The sequence below is a fragment of the Amia ocellicauda genome, chromosome 7 (genome assembly GCF_036373705.1).
Source record: "Amia ocellicauda isolate fAmiCal2 chromosome 7, fAmiCal2.hap1, whole genome shotgun sequence".
NCBI lineage: Eukaryota > Metazoa > Chordata > Actinopteri > Amiiformes > Amiidae > Amia > Amia ocellicauda.
Genome location: NC_089856.1, coordinates 3,445,608 through 3,465,375, shown reverse-complemented (window position 1 = coordinate 3,465,375; position 19,768 = coordinate 3,445,608). Strand labels below are relative to the sequence as shown.

General features: G+C 46.2%; 2 protein-coding genes across 2 annotated transcripts; one reads left to right on the top strand and one right to left on the bottom strand.

The window, feature by feature from the left end:
- Positions 1-413: 413 nt before the first annotated feature.
- gadd45gip1 (growth arrest and DNA-damage-inducible, gamma interacting protein 1) lies at positions 414-2,127 on the bottom strand. Its single transcript, XM_066707960.1, has 2 exons — positions 1,694-2,127; positions 414-1,057 (listed from the first exon to the last, which is right to left on the bottom strand). Exons 1-2 carry the CDS (start codon positions 2,083-2,085, stop codon positions 754-756), a joined length of 696 nt encoding a protein of 231 aa, XP_066564057.1. The 5' UTR covers positions 2,086-2,127; the 3' UTR covers positions 414-753.
- Positions 2,128-7,606: 5,479 nt separating this feature from the next.
- Positions 7,607-9,510, top strand: dand5 (DAN domain family, member 5). The gene is made up of 2 exons (XM_066710378.1): positions 7,607-8,169; positions 8,653-9,510. The coding sequence occupies exons 1-2, from the start codon at positions 7,684-7,686 to the stop codon at positions 8,920-8,922; spliced, it is 756 nt and encodes a 251-aa protein (XP_066566475.1). The 5' UTR covers positions 7,607-7,683; the 3' UTR covers positions 8,923-9,510.
- The last annotated feature ends 10,258 nt before the right edge of the window (positions 9,511-19,768 follow it).

Below are 19,768 nucleotides of genomic sequence, written 5' to 3'. Positions count from 1 at the left end.
ATACTCCAGGATCTAAGAGCTGTATGTTAGGGTTAGACCAGTGGTTCCCAAACCGGTCCTGGGGGACCCCCTACCCTGCTGGTTCTTATTCCAACCAAGCTCTCAATTACTTAATTTAACCTTAATTGAAGTAACAATATGCTTAGATTTTACTTTTTAAATTGTGTAAGAAAATAGTTGTTTCTTCTATACGTTTTTTAATATAATTCTATACTTAAACCCCCTACTGTTTAAAATAATTAAAAGTCTCTGATTTAGGAAATTAATAGTTCAATTAAGTAATTGAGAGCGGGGTTGGAACAAAAACCAACAGGGTAGGGGGTCCCCCAGGACCGGTTTGGAAACCCCTGGGTTAGACATTCTGCAGAATGCTCTCGTAAATAAACACAGTGAAAACCAATAACACCAGCAAGTTACACAGAAAGAAAAGTCAGCGTTTATTTATATTTTCTCCTTTAAAACCAGCATTATCACAGGTGACTGCAGGTCTTGTGCAGAATGTCTTCATTACACGTGTCCCTCTGAGGCGGATCTTTAACCGGTTGCTTGGGTGAGGTGGAACATGGACTTCTGTGAAATTTACAAGCGCGACAACTGGTTTGGCAGTCCCTCTCACTGAGCTCGAACATCTTCCTTTTACTACAAGCAGACATCAAGAGCTGACAACGGCGTGCCTCCAAAATGGGACAAGCCATGTTTCTGGACTCAGTTTTTAATTCACCAGTCTGTCACAATTCGCATTACAGTTAAAAATCACGCCGATGTGGAGGTCTCCGCTGTTGGTGCTGCCGCCACTGGCCCCGTGTCCTGCTCTTTCTTTCTCCTTTTCATTAGCTTTTTCTTTTTCTTCTCCTCCTCCTCGATATCTTTCAACATCTCCTGGAACTTGTGGCTGCGGGGGTCGAGCGCGTAGCCGAAGCGCTCCCGGGCCTCTGCCAGCAGCCGCTGCCGCCGGACCTTGTCCTCCCGGAGCTTCTCCCTCAGGGTGCGGGTCTCCCGGCGCCAGTCCGCCAGCATCTTGGGCATCTTGGCCATGTTTGCGGCGATCAGTTTCTCTCTGAGAGCAAAGAAAGCAAGCAACAAGAAAGTCAGTACAGCACTGCAAATAACTTGGTATGAGAAGCCACACTAAATGTGTTTCTGCAGCCCAAACCTTAGCCCCCGCCTAGCCCAAAAATATCTGTCTCTGTAAAAGGGACCTTAAATCCTGTAGATATTCAGTCCAAAAGTGCGATATATATACACACACGTAGAAAACATTTTAGCACTATAACAGTACATATAGAGAACTATGATGACTGTCGTATATGTATAATGTATGCTCACAGCAGCGATATTACAACCAAAGCTTCCTCTTGCATATCGAAGCATGGTCGCGTTTGTGTACCGCAGATTCCGCAGTTCTGCACTGCTCCACCAAAGGGATCGGAGGGATTGTGCAGATCTGCGCAGAACTGCGGGAGTCTGCGGAGCTGAATATGATAAACAGCACAGTCACTTTGGCTGTCACTGCACGGTCCAATGCATTACACTACTGGTTAAACACTAAGAAAACATTGAGCCATCACTGTCATTGTACATCTGTACATATCTGGGGTTTTGCATGCCTCTTTTCTTTAATAATAAATGGGTCTGAATTCAACAGTATTAAAAACACGCAATTGTGACACGTCCGACACTCGTCCGCTCTTACCTCGCCTGCAGTCTCTTAGCGCGCTCCTTCTCTCTGGCCTCGGTGTTTCTGATCATCTCCTGCAGGGACGGGAACCACTCTCTCTCCTCCGCCACCATCTCGGCCAGCTTCCCGGCGCTGGGCCACAGGCGGGCGGGATCGACCCCCGAGGCCGAGCCGTAGCGGCCGAACAGCTTGCGGTCGTACTTGTCCGTTTTCTGCCATTCCGGCGTCTTGGCGCTCTCCTTGTCGGGCACGTAAGGGTCCTTAATATTGAGCCACAGGGGCTTGGGGTTATAGGAGGCGACCTGCGGCAGGGAAACGCACCGGGGTGTCAGGGCATTTAGGGGTGAAATCCCTCGTAACACCCCGCAGAGCAGCGCCGTCCTCCTGCCAAACACGGGGGCCGCCATCTTTGTTGCCTCACTTGACCTGACAGCGATGGGTCCTAGAGAACTTCTGCGATAGGCGGCCAGTGAGCTGCCTGATACAAAAAAACAACCGTGTGGGCTCCCTATTGCAGGCAGGTTAATTAATTATACTTTGCTACCCGGGTCATTCCTGTCATACAGTGACTTTTCTGTCCCCATGACTTACTTCCTCATATTTTCTGTAAAATGTGTCAAATATTTATAACAAATGGTTTAAATTATAGATGTAGGTCTTCTTTATCACATAAACACATAATAATGCACATTAAAAAAATCTTTTTTGTATTTTACTCACCTTTATTTTGGTACATGTGTTCCATTTTACCATGTCCCCAGTACAAAGTACAAACTTCCACAAGAACTATAAGCCATCAAATGATAAAATACTCAAACTATGATTTAATTATTTTTGAAGTCATCTTCCACCCTGTTAGTTTGTAGTTTTCGCCTTCCATAAAACAGACTATAATTCCATTGACCATTTTCAGGAAGTGACATCATTATTTTGAAGGGAATTCAAAGGAGCAAAGTGAGGTGAGCATAAACTTTCACTCATATTTTTTATTTCCTAGTTTTATGATGTTAACCTGCTTGTCACACTCTTAAAGTTACACCCTGTTAGGCTATGTTATGAAGATTCTAATAGAAAATTTAGAAAATAAATTATTTACAATGAGATGCATTTATATTTTGATATATATTTATTTGTGGTTTAAACTATCAATATAATTTCAGTAAGGGATAACAACTGGCCATGTGGTCACTATCACAAAATAAGCACAGACCATTTGACGACCCGTGAAGTGGAGGGGTTTGTATCACTCTGAAAGGGCTTATTTTACGATAGTGACCACATGGCCATACATTATCCCGCTTATTCCACAGCTACTTACCAACACCATGGAATAAGTACATTTATGCATATTGTACTGATGAAAAATAAAATCATTATAGATATTTCTTAGGAAATGGCTCCACTAAGCACAGCTGAGATCGTCGCTACAGGGCAAAGAGAGATGCAGACCCTGAGAGGAGAGCAAAATATCTGCAGAAAGAGAGAGAAATGGCAGAGAGACAGGGAAAAAGAAAATAATAGAAGACCTCTGTGAGCGTAGAAAGCGTGCCCAACGAAAGCAACGAAGAGAAAGGCAAAGAGTGGTGAAAGCCAAAAAAGGCCAGGACAGCTATACCCTCTCCCCCAGCAACCCAACACTTACCCCCTGAGCTGGAACCAGTGGCAGGGCCTTCAAGGTTAGGACAAGTCTATAGTAGGATTGAGTTATTTGGTAACAGTTTACAGTACGTTGAATTGTTCCATGCATAACTCAATAAAAGGTCTGTGCAACTGGACCTCTCAACATGGAGATACATTGAAGAACAGATGTAGCCTAATCACTTGAAACTGGAGGAAATGCAGGACATGGATTTAGGCGGTTGGGGCAGGAGTGCTGCAGAGCTGTGTTCATTGAGGGAAGGGCATCACTGTGCATCACTGTTCAATGGTTTATGTTTATATGTTAATATTTGTCGTAACACTTTAGAACAGGGAACGTATAAGTACCCAATACAGGCTTTATTAAGTAGTAGTATTGATTTACTAAGACTCTATTCAACATTTTCCTATCCATATCTAACATAAGAACATAAGACAGTGTCCAATCGAGAGGAGGCCATTCGCCCCATCGCGCTCGTTTGGTGTCCATTAATAACTCAGTGTTCAAGGATCCTATCCAGTCTGTTTTTGAATGTTCCCAAATTGTCTCTTCAGCCACATCGCGGGGAGTTTGTTCAGATTGTGACGCCTCTCTGTGTGTCTCCTGTTTTCTGTCTTGAATGCCTTGAAGCCCAATTTCCATTTGTGTCCCCGGGTGCGCGTGTCCCTGCTGATCTGGAAAAGCTGCTCTGGTTTGATGTGGTCGATGCCTTTCATGATTTTGAAGACTTGAATCAAGTCCTCCCGTAGTCTCCTCTGTTCCAGGGTGAAAAGGTTCAGTTCCTCAGTCTCTCAGTAGGACATTCTCGTCAGAACTGCAAACAGTATCCAGATGAGCTCTAACTGGCACATTGTACAATCTGAACATCACTGCCCTTGTTCTCAATTCTACACTTTTGACAATATACCCTAACATTGTGTTTGCCGAGATTGTATCTGCTGAGCCACCTATTTTAGTATCATCTGCAAATGTGACAAGTTTGCTAACTATCCCAGAGTCCAGATCATTAATATAGAAAAAGCACAGGCCCTAGTACTGATCCCTGTGGAACTCCACTAACAACCTCACTCCAGTTAGAAGCGACTCCTCTAATCGACACCCTCTGTTTCCTAGACATCAACCAGTTCATAATCCATCTACTTACATTACCCTGAATGCCTACAGCTTCCAATTTGAGGATCAGTCTTTGGTGAGGAACGTTATCAAAAGCTTTTTGGAAATCTAAGTATATCATATCATATGCTTTCACCGGATCTACAGCTGCAGTTGCATGTTCAAAAAATTCTAATAAATTAGTAAGACATGATCTGCCTCATCTAAACCCATGTTGACTATCTCCAAGAATATGGTTTTCATTAAGATGCTCCTCTATTTTCTGTCTAATCATTTTTTCCAACATTTTACAGGTCATTTAACAAGTCATTTATTGGTGGTAGTTCCACCCTGTTATGCTCAATTCCACCCTGTTAGACAGGTCATTTTAAATAATAATATGAAAACAATGTTATATGTTTTCCATGTTTTTGTGTTAATTTGAAGAGATGGAGAGGATTAACAGCACACATATTTGTTTGTGCAAAATTCTGTTATTATTTACCATTTTGGGGGGGAAATGTGTGCAAAAAAGTGCCAGTTCTAAAAAAGCAAGACACATTCCACTCATCTATAATTGTTTTGTTATTATTTGAAGAATAAAAAATAATATGATGGAATAAGGGACATATAATATCTAAGAACATCTTAATATTGTTAAATATTTACATTTTTAACATTCTGTGATAACTATGTCTATGTCCCTAACAGGGTGGAATACCTTCACAGTCTATATCTGAAAAATCCACCAATAATTATTATTATTTGAGTGCCTGAGCTTGACCAATATCTTTTCCTGACAGTTAAACATGTCATTATTCTGATATAATACTAAAAACATGAAAAATCTATCATTTTTTCCCCAAAAGTTAAGAGGCCAAAATGTTGCCGGATAACAGGAATGACCCACCCTGCAGTTCAATCCGAGACAGGATGCTGTAAACGTGGGAAAACTAAACTGTCAAAATGGGAATATTACTTTGTGTGCAATTCAACATTTTTTAAAATAAACAATTGCCACTTCAATCGAGACACAGGAGACACCTTGTGCTTTGAAGAATAATGGCCTTTTCACTCTGGGTGTCATTAGCACTGTTCATACCTGACCCCAAGTGCCATTAACAAACACCACCTGCGCCTCAGAGGTGAATCACTCAATAGGCTTCACTTTACGCATTCCTGTGGCTTCTCTGGGACACACATGACCTGTTTTAAGTGGAGGGTATTATTATTATTATTATTATTATTACTTATTATGATGATGATGATGATGTCGATTTACAAGCCACTATATTCAATTCTTAGCTCTGTATGGTTGTTATTCCAGTGTACTGCAGTCTCTTATCTGTTACATTTCTGTAATAATCCAACATACGAGTCTAACAGATGAGCATCCCCCAGTCGCAAGTATGTAGAACAAAACATTACAATTTAAAAAAGTGTTTATTTGTGGTGTTTCAATGTCAACCAGTTCACTGAATTCTTCCAGTTTCAGTAAAAGTTCAACACAACGTCCAACACACACACTGCTTTCCAAGTTGTATACTTGTTGAAAGCGACTGAACTGAAGTGTTGATTTGATTGACTGTCTTGTGCTCCTGAAATTATTGTTGATTTTATTATCTGATGGGTTTAGGTGAACCCTGGCTCAGACACAGCCCTACCTGTTGGCTGGTGCAGAGTGACTGTGAGGAAGAGCCGTCCATTGCACTGTTTCGAAGAGCTGCTTCCTGTATTGTGCCAGGGCTCTGTATTGAGTAGTGGTGCTGCAGACCCAATGTACTATGAGTTTTTGTTCCTGAATAAACTCTAAATTATTTAATTGAACTAATATCTAGCATAATCAGCGCTTATTCAACATTTGAAAGTGTTGGTGGTTACATTCCAAATCATTTAACCCACTGGAATTATTTAATGATTTGTAAGCCAATCAGTTTAAATGTACATCAAGCAAATTATTTGTTCATTTAATTTGGCAATTATTGAATTGAGGGTTCAGCTGGAACACAAACCAGCAGGACGGTGCGCCCCCAGCCCCAGGGTGCCGCATCCCTCGCTGAGTGCTGAATGAAAGAACGACCATTACATGGCAGCCCCTAGACCACGGGAGTGGAAGTGGAGAGGGACCACAAAACTCACACCCAAATGGGACTGACAGGTGTCCCGACACACCTCCGAGAAGGTGCCCTGACCCTGGGAAACTTTACAGGGAGGCAGGTTCGGGAAAGAGAACAAAGTGGTGGAGTAAGCTTTGATTAAGGTTTTTACACACTACACTGATCCCTATTCATTGCTTGTCTCTTTTAAGGATGGATATTACAGGCTTTGTTGCAATGCAAAATGTACTCCAACAAATTCACACTAAATGCAGTTCTATTCAATTTTTTAAGTGTAGTTAAGAAACAGTTACCTTGTTCTACAAGCAAAATGCATTGACCCACCTCCCTCCTGGAAATCTTCAAAATGAATGCTATGTCAACACTTTTCCTTTTTGATTATTATTATTTTAAGTATGTCCAGGATTGGTTTAATTCCCAGATATATATTTTTCTGTTAATGAAAATTGTGCTGATGACAACGTGCATTTGATATTATGATTATAACTTATTAAAACAATAATTTAATTTCCCATGTGAAGCCAGTGTTGACTCCCTTCTTGGAATTCCTATGAAAAAACAGATACATTTGTATTGTAATTGTGCCGGAGATGCGCTTTTATATGGTTTAATTGTCATTGATACTGTATACGTCAGTAAAGATGTATTTCTAAGCCATTAAAAAGGTATTGTCATTAAAATCGCGTATTAACGCACAGTTGAACAGTTGAATATAAAATGTACTCTGCATAACCACAGCTGATAGGTGAAATGACCGCTCTAATGCACTATCAGTTGCCATTAGGGTCAGCGCAATACACACTGCTGTCTAGTCGAGTCCTGACAGATCCTGATTACCCCTCATACAAAGGTCACCAGTCATAAAAAGGTACTTTTGCTATTAACCTGTTAACCAGGTGGTACTTGTGAAGACCAACCTAAAGGCGTCAGGATGGGAAAACTGGCACCTCGGCTAATATGTTTGGGTTTAGCCATCGAGAGGCGTATAAAAGAAGCCGGACCGGCCTCTGGCCACACAGCCGACAGCAAGGTTACCTGGCGTACCTTGAACCGAAACATATTCACAGTAAATCTTTAAAGCGATACGAAGAGAGTCTTTCAACTCGAACAGGCGATTAAAGGTAGAATCCCAAGAACAAACTAACGAAACGCAGACAATGTTTCTTTGCGTTGCCGCCCTGCTTTGCGCTCTTCTCTGCGCCACTGTGGACAGCTTTCCGCACAACGCGCTGGAGAGCGTCCTGGCCCGGCACAGAGCCGCCGAGGCGTCGGGCAGCGGGCCCGGCAGCGACGAGCCCGTCCGGGGGACCGTGAAGGTGGTCCAGGTCAGCCCACAGTTCCTCCAACAGTCGGGTTTTTTCCGTAGGGGGACACCGTTCAGGGTCCCCCCGCATCACAGAGGACTCTTGCCCCCATTCTTGGCGCTGGGGCGACCGGGACCTGCTGTCTCCAACTCCGGAGCTCTGCCCGGGCCACGGCCCCAGCTAGAGGGGAAGGGAGACACGGAGGCCATGAAGAGACAAGGGCTGGACATGTGGAGGAGAGCCATGGAGAAGAGCGGCGGTGCCAGGGAGGCGCTGCCCGTGCCCATTAGCCTGATGGACAGCAGCAAGCAGAGCTGCGCCGCGGTGCCCTTCACACAGGTAACGGCGTCCCTGCAGGGCACCTGTCTGATGAGCTCATATTAACCCCCGCAGACGCCCTGCCCCCACCAACACGAAGATGCTGTGGAGTGCATAGTATGTAGGGCGATGGATCTCAACCCTGGGCCTGGAGAACCCCCTGCCTGCGACTTTCATGTTCCAACCGATCTCTCCATTACTTAATAACCTTAAGTAATAATTTCCTAAATCAGAGTATTTTGCTCATGTTATGTGTAAACGTAAGGAATTTATAATCTTATTAAGGAACCATATTTGTGTCAGTTACACAATTTAAAAAGTCTAATGTTAGAAAATTAAGTGTTCAATTAAGTACTTATAACAAAACCAGCAGGGAAGGGTTGAGAACCACTGGTCTTGGGGGAATGTTTTAAAAATATATATGCAATGGCATGCCTTGATGCTTAAAATGTGTATATTATCATGCATGGTGACGTGAGTGTAATGCTGTTTCCCTCCCCACAGCGCGTCTCGGCGCCAGGCTGCGACGCGGTCACGGTGCCCAACAGGCTGTGCGTCGGCCTGTGCCTGTCCCTGTACGTGCCCCCCGGGGCAGCCCCCTGCTCCCGCTGCGCGCCGGTGAAGACCCGGGTCGTGTCGGTGCCGCTGCGCTGCCGCGGAGCTCCGGGCCTGCGGGAGAAGCGCGTCGTCCTGGTGGAGGAGTGCAAGTGTGAGACCGGCGGCCAGGCCCCCGCACCTCAAACACCGAGGCACAAAGGGTTAAAGCTTGACTGACTGCATGACTTAATTATGACATGGAGGGATGTCCAATAAAAGACCCCCTTCTCTAAACCTATCAATATTGAATTAAGCCAACTGGCAGACAGACAAGAATCATGTTTAATATATACTAACAGATACTATTCTTGCAGTATATGATACAACTGTGTTCAGTCTCAGACGGGTGGCCTGGCCATTGGCTCACATACAGTTGAGTGTCGTGCAATGGTGCAGTTGTGTTGCACTGACAATGGGTATCTTACCCAGCGTGCTGTTTGTTTTGAAAAGGACACACTTTGCAGAGCTGTTGCTGAGCTGGGCCCCGAAAACAGCGCCTGTGTGACGGGCTCACTCTTGTGCCAGTTTGTCTGTCGGAGGCTCTATCACGCCCCCGTGTGGATGCTCTTAGTGTTGCACTTTCCGATGAAAGACGCTTCTAACTGAAAATGGTTTCAATCACGTCCTTGAAACATGTGGAAATTGCAATGTATGTTCTGTCGTGTTATGTGATATGTGACGGATGATTAACGCAAAGCACATTTTAATGTCGCCTGCAGCTCACTGTTGTATGTATTGTTGTAACCCAGACTGTTACGTAATAAAATTATGTAACAACATCAATGAGCGATGGCGTAATAAGGAAGGGGGGGATGTATCGGTAACCTATTAAAGCGGCTGTCTCTATTGAGGACAGTTATTTCGCGTGTATACATACCAACGTTTTGAGTTGTATTATAATAATTAATCTAAATACATTATTATTATTATTATTATTATTATTATTATTATTATTATTATTATTATTATTGTGCATACATGACTTAATACGTTTGGTGATGCATCATTTTGACATCAGTTTCCCCAATAATATATAAACTGAATAGAAGAAAAACGATTGTCCTGGGTAGTGATTCAGTGAAACGCATCTTTGCAAGAGAGAGAGCTGCTGTGCCTGTGGATATAAAAGCCTGACTTAAACCTCGCACCACACTTTGCGTTGCCTTTCCACTGCGGGACCAGTGTCTGTGCACTTCATTCCCCTCCCAACAATGGTTCCCAGTTATTGAGTCACTTGCATTGTAAATAAGAATATGTTTCTAAACACGTCTACAGTAATGCGGATGCTCCCATGGCTAGGATAACCACACAGAATAGTAAATCATGATGAGCGAGAAAGTTAAGAGACGCATTGTGTACCGAAACCAATACACTAATCATTGGCTGAAATCATTCTCTAAATTGGGAAGATATACGTTTTGAGAGAGAACGTAAAATAATGAGCACTTTCCCCCCGTGTCCCCTCCGGGGCTCCGTAGCGCAGTGGTCCCCACACTTTTTCAAACTTCAAATGTAAAACACTCAGAGTGCAAGAAAATACAATGAACACACGGTACTTATTATTAAAACAAGAAACATTTTGATTCTGTTGTATTAGACCCAGAGGGGGGAGAGCTGAACGGGTAAGACCCCCGAGGGGTTTGACACTGCGGTGTGTCAGTCTGACACACTAAACACACTGCCCGGCTCTCAGAGGGAAACTGTCTGTTACTGGATTCTTCCATCTCCAGTCCTGGCCGACCAGAGAGGACTGTCAGGCCCAGTGTCTGCAAGTGTCACATCAAAACACACAGCAGTTTATATGAGCCGATCATGACAGTCACATAAATACATAAGAATAACTTGCAGCTCAAAAATGTCATCGGGTGGAAACGAGCTCGCCCGGACTCTGCTGCAATGTCTTGGAAACGCAATAACAAAAATATTTAAATGCCAAATAATGCAATGTGACCATTTTTGCAATTGCAATTAGTTCTGCACTTTATTTTAAAATCTAACACAACAACTTACCTGTGCGCTCAAGTCCCAGTGAAAACACATTTAGCAATAGCTGGCTGTGTGTGTTTTAATGATATTAGTTTGTTTGTTGCTCCTCCTTCCTTTTCTGTCATAGTGTCGCACAAGGGTGTTTGGCTTTTAGGTGGGTTAACACACCAGCTGTAGATGTGTGGTATATTAATTGCACTGCACATATTATACTCTTAACAGTGTTTTAATTTACTCTGTCAAAGTATTTCCACTGAGAGGAAGCCATTGGCTTGTAGCGCCGCAGATCTGCGCAGATCTGCAGAATTCCACCGATCCCATTGGCGGAGTCGCGCAGATCTGTCACTGTCAGCCAATCACAGAGGAGAAATAAGAAGCTGTGGCGTGTTTTTGGAGGCGCCGCACAGAAAGTTAGAAGTGCTGCCGCAGCTGCTGCACATTTTCTTATTTCCCGTTTATTTCTCGGAGCTGCAGCTCGGGTGAGTCTACATTTATTCACCAACACCAGCTTGTTTTCATAGTTTTGACATTATTCATCAGTTCCGACGTGTCGCATATTACACTTTTAACTTTCTCCAACATTCAAATCTCTGTATTTGACCAGTTTCATCCAGCGAGAAATAACCGACCCTTAAATAGAAATATATCTGGCATTCACAACTCTAACTCCTGTTCCTCTCATTCATTTATTATGTTATAAGTCGCCCTGGATAAACACTTCTGCCAAGAAATACAAATCTTAATAATAATAATAATAATAATAATTTCATAAAACGTTGTAAGAGAATATAGGCCTATGTGTCTTAATATGCATTCCCCCTTTTCATTCACTGTGTGGAGCTCTCTTTCATTTGATACCCAGCAGATGACGTTAGATAAATCACTGTGTTAAAAGCAGAATGGATTCATCTGGAGGGGGCATGAGCTAGGCGTGACGTCATGTGTGTGTCACTGGTCACGTCACTAGATCGGCTCACTCTTGGGTTGTGCGTTTTCTGTTACGTGTACCTGTTCATGTGTACATGTAAGTCCCATTGTAAATGTGCAACCCCAATATAGCCACACCGCCCAGTCTCCCCAGGGCCTGCAGCGTGGGAAAACAGACAGAAACCAAGGTGCTGGTGCCTGCTCGGTTTTGTGTTCGGTCTTGTGCGTTCACTGTCGCTCATGTTCATATGGCAGTGTGCAGAGTACAGGTGTGAGCATCAAACTGTAGCTCGGCCAATTAACCCATCCTGAATTTTCTAGCAGTCAGATTATTACCACATTTAAACACTCTAATTAAATACTGCTACACCTACATCTATAACTGTTAACATCAACAACAATAATACAACAAGAATCCGTCCTGTCATTCCACTAATTATAAGCCTTTCCCATGATGTGTAATAGGCTTTCTTCATCCCATGACAATGAGAACATGCCTTATTTGTATGTATTTACATTTGAAAAATAAAACACGTTCAATCTATTATAATATTAATTTCAGTCCTTTATTATTGTCATTAAAAATATATATATATATTATTATTCAACCCACACAGGCCCTCTGAGCTGTGTAAGATTATTCCACCTGCATTAAAGTGCTCCCTGTGATTGCGACAGACTGCCCAGGCATTGGCCCACAATCGTGCCTTGCAACACAATGGCATCCCAGCGGCCGGCGGAGAGGTTCGTTTCGTCAGTTAGCTGAGGTGGGGGGGGTGTGAGTAGTGGTACGGCGGGGCTGTAGGACGGGCAGGTGGCTTTCGCATGATCGGGCAGGCAGGGGGGTGGAGGGGGGGCGTCCCTTCTTGGCACCGCCCGACGCTAAATGGCATTTGGGAATATCAGCTAAGTGAACTCCAGAAGAAAAAAGTGCGCAGAAGAAAAGGGAAGGAGCTTGGGGGCTTGTGCGGCTCTGTGATGTGCCCCCCCCACCCGCTCTCTCTTTTATACCTCCTCGAGAGTGAGCGGTACAACAAACGAGGCGTACTGGAGTGCAGAACTCACTGAGACAGATGTCACAGCTTTTTATTCCCTCGCTGCGCAGGCACTCCAGCGTCATTAAAGATGCACTGTTCCCTGGTTTGGGGGGGGAGAGGGTTTGTTTGGCTGGGGAAACGACTCTGCCAGGTTTGAGAGCTTAAATGTGACCGGGTCCGCGGGAGGAGGAGCTGTTAATAATTGTGGCTCCGGAGCCAACGCGGCAGACGCGCGCTCTTCCACGCACTCGCTGTGACATCTCCCATCAGCGCTGCGGTGCTTCAGAGCGTCGCGTGCCGTGAGAGCCGCCTGGCTGATGGGACTCGAGTCACTGTGCGGTGGGAGCAAAGTGGAAAATGCCTTCAAGCGGCTGAGGAATGCCATGTGGGACCTTGTTTGAGGGGAATTAAACTGCCCATCGTACTGAACAAGATGATGTCTGGAAAACCACAGAAAGAGATCGTCTAGCCCCCCGATACGCCCTGGATGACGTCGTCCTGCTGTCAGTCTCAAAGGGCGTTCTCCCAGTCGGAGGGTGTCACCGTGGCTTCGCAGCCCTCGTGCTCAGAGCAGGGCATTATGAAAGTGGTTCTAATTTGTTCCCCATGACACTTTCTCCTTACTCTTGTTTTTTTCGTTTCCTTACCCCCCTGTCGGAGCGCAGCCTCCACTCTCTCGTGGCGAGTTGCGAACCGGCCCCGGGCAGGTTCACGGCACCGGGCCCGGCCTCGGCAGTGACGTCACAGCGGCCGCTCGGTGCTGACCTTCGAGGTGGCTCTCGGGGATGCGGCCCCAAGCCTCTGGTGCTCCAGGCTGAAATGCCACTCGGAGGTCAGCACGGCTAATTTACAGCTGACCACCTGCAGTGGCACGCGATGGAAAAACAGGGCTGTCTGACAGCCATGGGCAAAGGGAGCCTGAGGAGGGGGCCTTCCAGCCTGGCCCGAGGCAGGGCCTTCCCTGAGAGCCGTGTGTGCGGTCCTGGCACTCAGACCCGCCTGTGCGTATGCCTGGACCCTGTTTTGTCTCATTTAGTTTAGTTCAAAATAAGGTGGATAGAGAGTCTTCAAATCCAGATGCTCAGAACACTGAAGTCCTACTACTGAGAATGTTTTGTCATAATAAACAAACTGCAGTTTTATTTGCACATGTATACTTTCACACTATTGTATGTTGTATCTCCCCACCCACGACCCAGAAACCAGGAAAAACATTCAAAAAAGCACAGCTTTGGTGGAAAGATGTGTGGGCTTTTTTAACTTTAGTGCAAGTTTTCAAATGCTTCATAAAATTAAAAAAGGTGGGGTGGAACTCATTCTTAATTATTTAATTGAGAAAAATCAACCATAACTTAAACCTAAAGGGTACAGTGGTGAAACAAGAGGACCTGGCTGTGATTCAGGCAGAGTTAGAGTTAGGATGAGTGGGCGGCAGCCATAATTAGCGCCAGTCACCCGGGGTCCTCTTAGAGAGCTGGAGAGACCTCACATACCCGTAGATCTAGCAACACCCGAATGATTTAAATAAGCAAAAGGAAGATAACAGTCTGTCCTGAGATGGGACTGGCAAAATAATCTTCTTCTCTAAAGCGTCAATCTAGAACTACACAACTTCGAAGAACAACATGCAAACCACAGATGCCGAAGGACGTCATTTCGCTTCATTTCATTTTTGAAATGTGGTTCATTGTCTGGTCAGAAGCATCTCCACATCTGCCCCGCTAAACACTTCCGTACGCTGGATGTTGCAAGAGTGCCTTCGCCACTTTGCTCTGCTGGCTTGAATCCGTTCTGCACCGACCCGGCTCCGCTTGCCAGGTCCCGTTGCCGCTGGGCTTTCTCACTGTGTCGTAACCGCCAGTCCCCAGGTTGGGCCTAATGGAGAATATCCGGCCAAGACCATGACTCAGCCCTCTCCTGGGCCGGAGAGGCGTTTGTGGGGAAAATTGAAAACGTTCAGAGTGAAGCGCTGCTCCGCATGCATCCATATGGCCCGCTATTAAACATTTAAACCCGCTTTTAAGATCGTTAAAAGTTTTTAGTTTTGGTTTTTAATCTGTCATGTCCCCCTCCTCCCCTCTTGTATTTTATTAAATGAATGCAAAGTGGTGCAACATGGGACCCCTAAACCCTTCATCCTGAATTCGATGCCAAAGACAACCCCCCACCCCAGTTTTAACTTTTCCTTTACAGTTTCTTCACAGCCGTTGGGAAAAAAATTATATGAAACTTGGACTGAGGACTGGGATGTGGGGGAAGTGGTCCGCCACCGCCAGTGCGGTCTCCAGCTCTGAGCACGGCCCTGGGGTTGGCCAGTGGCTCTTTCCTTCCCAAGTCAGAGGTCGTTCTCTAGAACAGAAGGGGACACTGAACTTAGCACCTAAGAATCTGGAAACCTTATCTGTGACCAAGTGGTAGGACAGTTTAGCTTTTTATTTCACGGTGATTGACGCAGGTCTCTGTCTGAGGTACCTGGGAGGAACTTCCTCTTCCTCCATTAATGTCGAAATGGCAGCAGGTATGGTTTCATGGTGTTTATTTTCACCGTGTGCGTGTATCGGTTAAGGTAAAATATGGTTTATATCATTTGCAGCTCTTCTGGAACAGAAGAACGTCTTGACTGCGACGTCCAGCCGAGGTGCTCCCACGGGTGTTCCCCACCGGGCAGCAGAGACGCAGTGGTCCGGGTGAAAGAGGTAATTCATTTTTCAAATCTACCCACATAAATCCATGTCAAAATAAAGCATCAGCGGTGAGGGGTCTTGTGGATGTCAGTGTAAGCTTAGAACCAGCGTTACCAGCATAAAGACGCTAAAAAATTAAACAACTCGGGAAGAGGAGAAATAAAGCTCTAACCTTTGACCTTTAGGACACGGGACGCTCATATCACGTGAGCAGAAGAGATGACTCTTACAAACATGATCTGCTACGAGAGCGAATATCTGTGCCTGATAAAGAACGGGCAGATAATATTGTGACATCAGCACAGGTATACGCTCCTTCGAGAGCTCCCCCCCAAAAAATAGAAAAACAATAGCTGCTTCCTGTGGAGGCACCGAGCCGGCCTGCCGATCCAGCTGTAACCCGCAGACCCTCCCCAGCGCCGTCTCCCTCACAGCTGCCACGCGCGGCTCCGTCTCCACCTGCATCTGCGCGGCCCGGGCATTATCATCAGCCGGCACAGAGCTGGCAGAGCAGGATGCCAGCGCCGGGACATAGAATTACGGCGCGGCAATAACAGAGCGGGGGAAACAACGGCATAATGGAGGATGCGCTTGGCATATCGCAGCGCAATTAAACCTGTCCCTGCGCGCGTTCGGAGAGAAAAGGCAGACAACGACTTATTGTGTGGCGGGCAGAAACAGATACAAAAGCGACGCGGCTGGAACGACAAAAGGAAAGAATTATAATAATCTACGATCCTGATCTTAACCTTTGCTGGCGAGGATGGTTCTAAATGGAAGCTCATTTTGGGATCCAGGAATCCGCAATGACGTTCCTCACGGGTCAGAAAAATGGCGTCTGCCCGTCCCTGTTCCTTTTGTCATTTCTGAAAACCGCACGAAGAACAACATGCAAACCACAGATGCCGAAGGACGATATTTAAGCAGGCCGATTCGGCCTGCTTAAATATCGTCCTTCGGCATCTGTGGTTTGCATGTTGTTCTTCGAAGTTGTGTAGTTCCAGATTGACGCTTTAGAGAAGAAGATTATTTTGCCAGTCCCATCTCAGGACAGACTGTTATCTTCCTTTTGCTTATTTAAATCATTCGGGTGTTGCTAGATCTGCGGGTATGTGAGGTCTCTCCAGCTCTCTAAGAGGACCCCGGGTGACTGGCGCTAATTATGGCTGCCGCCCCCTCATCCTGCACGCCGAGTCGCAGAAGAAAACCACAGCGCTGTTCATAATGGACTCTGAGCCCCATGTGCAGCTTGACTTAAATTATCCCTCTAAACCTATCCAGCTGTAAGCTTTCAGCCTTTTGTCTCCAGTGTGTGTGTGTGTGTGTGTGTCAGGGGGTGGGGGTGGGGGCCGCTCTTTCAGTCCGACAGCTCGGGGTGTAGAAGTGGAAGGTGCAGAATGGGCCTGTTGTTCTAATTACCGCCGTGAATCAATGTTAAAAAATACATGAATCTCGAGAAACTTCCAAATGGGCCACTTAAAAGCCTCTTAACAGGCAGTTGTTTCGCTGGGAACAGGAAGCGCTGGCTGCCAGGTCGGGGGGAGCTGTGCGGGGAGGGCAGGGAGCTCTAAACAGGCTGTGATAAATGCACCAAGCCCTCGAGTCACGAACGCCGCCCGCCTTTCACGTTGTGACCGCGCTCTGAGAGAGAGAGGGGGGGGGAGAGAGAGTGGGAGGTGAAGGACGTCCCCTCATCCAGCCGACATACGAAACATTTTAAAGTGCAAAAATACAATCAGGACAGCTTGACTCTGTTCTGTACCTGCAAAATGTTTCTCAAGACGGCTGTAAGTCAAGGGTGTCCGCTGAGAAATTAATAAAACTAACATAATAAAACTGTCCCAATCCTATCCTATTCCCCGGTTCTCTCCCATGAATATGACGTCGATGGCTGACCCAGTTCCTATCCCTGTGTCTGTCCTCACAGTGCCTGTAAGCTTATGGCTTGGCTATAGGGTCAGATTTGTGCCGGGCGGAAGGAGTGGCCCGGGCTGGGGTTCGATTACATGAGTTTAATTCTGATGAATTTTGTCAAGTTCGGGCCGAGAGTGAACTTGGGAGAGTGAGCTGGTGTTCCATTGTGTTTTGGGCTAAGGGTCAGGGGTAGAGGTTAAACTAGGAAGTGGGGTAGTTACATCTTTAAATGTTGGTGCTGGCCGTTTGGCTGTTCTTTAGTCTCTTTCTTTTTCTTTTTTCTTTAACTCTTATCCCAAGTGACCACTCACACTCCATGGGCAGACACTTTGAAATCTCCTGACTAATCCACGCATTGATGTTTAAATGTGAACCCTCCTACCAGTTACTCTGAGTCCAAACCCTAGAGAGGGGGTATTGTCAGGGCGAATGGCAGGATGCCCTGTGTTTGCCACGATCGCCTGCCTGTGACAGTTCCCCGATAACTGCCCTCCACTGAGAGGTCCCGACCGTGCGTCAATACAGTGGGTTTAGTGCTGGACTGCAGTTTCCTAGTGGCAAGTCTTCATTTTACGTAGAATTTCATGTTAGAAACACTTCACTGAGTATCACTTTAATTTTCATAATGAATGTAGTACACTCTACCTACCTACCTATCTATCCATTTGTCTGTCTGCCTGTCTGTCTATCTAGTTATGTATCTGTCAGTCTGCCTGTCTGCCTGCCTGTCTAACTGCCTCTCTGCCTAGTTATATATCTGTCTGCCTGCCTGCTCATCCATCTATCCATCTATGTGCGTATGTCTGCCCTTCTATTGATATAATCCTGAAGGGCTTTGCAGGGAGCTGCACAGCCCTGCTCCCCCCTGCTCGGTGCTGACAGAGCGCTCCCCCACGTCAGCGACACGCCGGCCTCTCCTCACCTCACCGCAGAGCCCAGTGAGCCGGACGCGCTCCCCGGGACGCCTCCCGTTACAGCCCACAGGGGCTGCAAATCCTCTCGCAGCTTGAGACGGGAGGGGGTGAGGGTAGGGGGGAGGGGTGGGGGTTGCAGGTGGCACAAAGCTGGCACGGGCTCGTCCCCTGTCCCTGGCTTGCCAGCACCATCTGTCATCGGCGCGAACATCTGCAACCCAAGGTGCCCTTGTCACCCAGCGTTAGAGTAACGAGTTTGGCATCTCCATTAGAACAACACCAGCCGCAAACCAGAGAAGGAGAGAGCGAGAGAGGGAGGGGAGGGCGGGTGAAGAAAGTAAAAAATAAAAAAACACAAACAACCTACGTCAAAATAGCAGTGCCACTTTAAGAACGATGCCTCAGCTGGGCTGACAGTCAATGTAGAACAATTTATTCATAATGCTGGGCTGATTTCTCTGTGCCAAATGCTGCTCGCCCCCCCTTTTCCTGTTGAGTCCTGTTGAAGGCTATCCTCGCTTTTTTTTCTTGTTTTACAGGCCTGTCGTCTCCCCCCCCCTCTACATGGCTCTCCAAACAGATGGCACTCTTCTGCTTTCTATTTTTTCTCCTCCTCTTCTTCTTCTTCTATCTCTCACCCGTTTTTTCATTTAAAATAAAAAACAATCCGTATTCCCTTTAGTCAGGCAGGTGTGCGACTGAACTCACTAGCTGTGCACCTGTTTGGCTTTTCTTACTCGCACAAAAAATAAAATGCCGCTTCTTGAAGAGTGCGTTGTGACTTGAAAACGGGGGGGTGGGGGGGGCTTTCTCTGTGTGTCCGCGTTCACGCGTGTGGAGAACCTGGGCGCACGTTGCCGTTCGTGGTTTTGAGCTATCTTTATACACAATCCCAGCACTGTTTGTGCACTGTGTGTGTTCAATGTATTTGTTTGTTTGTCTGTCGGGTGGACGAATGGACCAGATACGACTGTGATGTTTCTTTAAAGGATTTACAGATGGAAAAGGTGCCGGCGTGCCAGGGCCTGTGTGTGGTTCAGTGGTGGCGGCGTCTCCTGCCAATCTTCCTAACCTCTCCCCGGTGGGAGCGACGCTTTGGGTAGAGGGTAATGTACTCTGTATGCCTAATCAGCTCTTGCCCCCTCCCCAAAAGACTCTAACCTGCTGAATGGAAACAGAATTGGAAAGGAAGAATTGAACTTGAGTTAAAGCTCAGGGCTGCCTGCTGATCTTATGACAGACGTGGGGGTGCAGATTCCACTGACTGCAGTACACTGTGGTGCCAAAAGTCATGGGACGACTGATCATTCCTGACTGTTGAATCGGGGGCTGGCTTTCACCCTCTCCTTGTGGCTGGGATAACTGGCCGGGCGGGAATACGGTGCCTCTTCCTCCTCGTGGCGCGGTTTCTCCCGTGAGAAGAAAAGTTGCTTCCTGCTGTCTTCACCCTACCTGCCATTCCAGTTAATCCCATAACGCTTTTCCACTGACAAGGAGCCGGTGCTGGTGCCAGAGCCTTGGAACCAGCAGAGCTTTTTGCGAACCGGTCCGCTTTTCCACC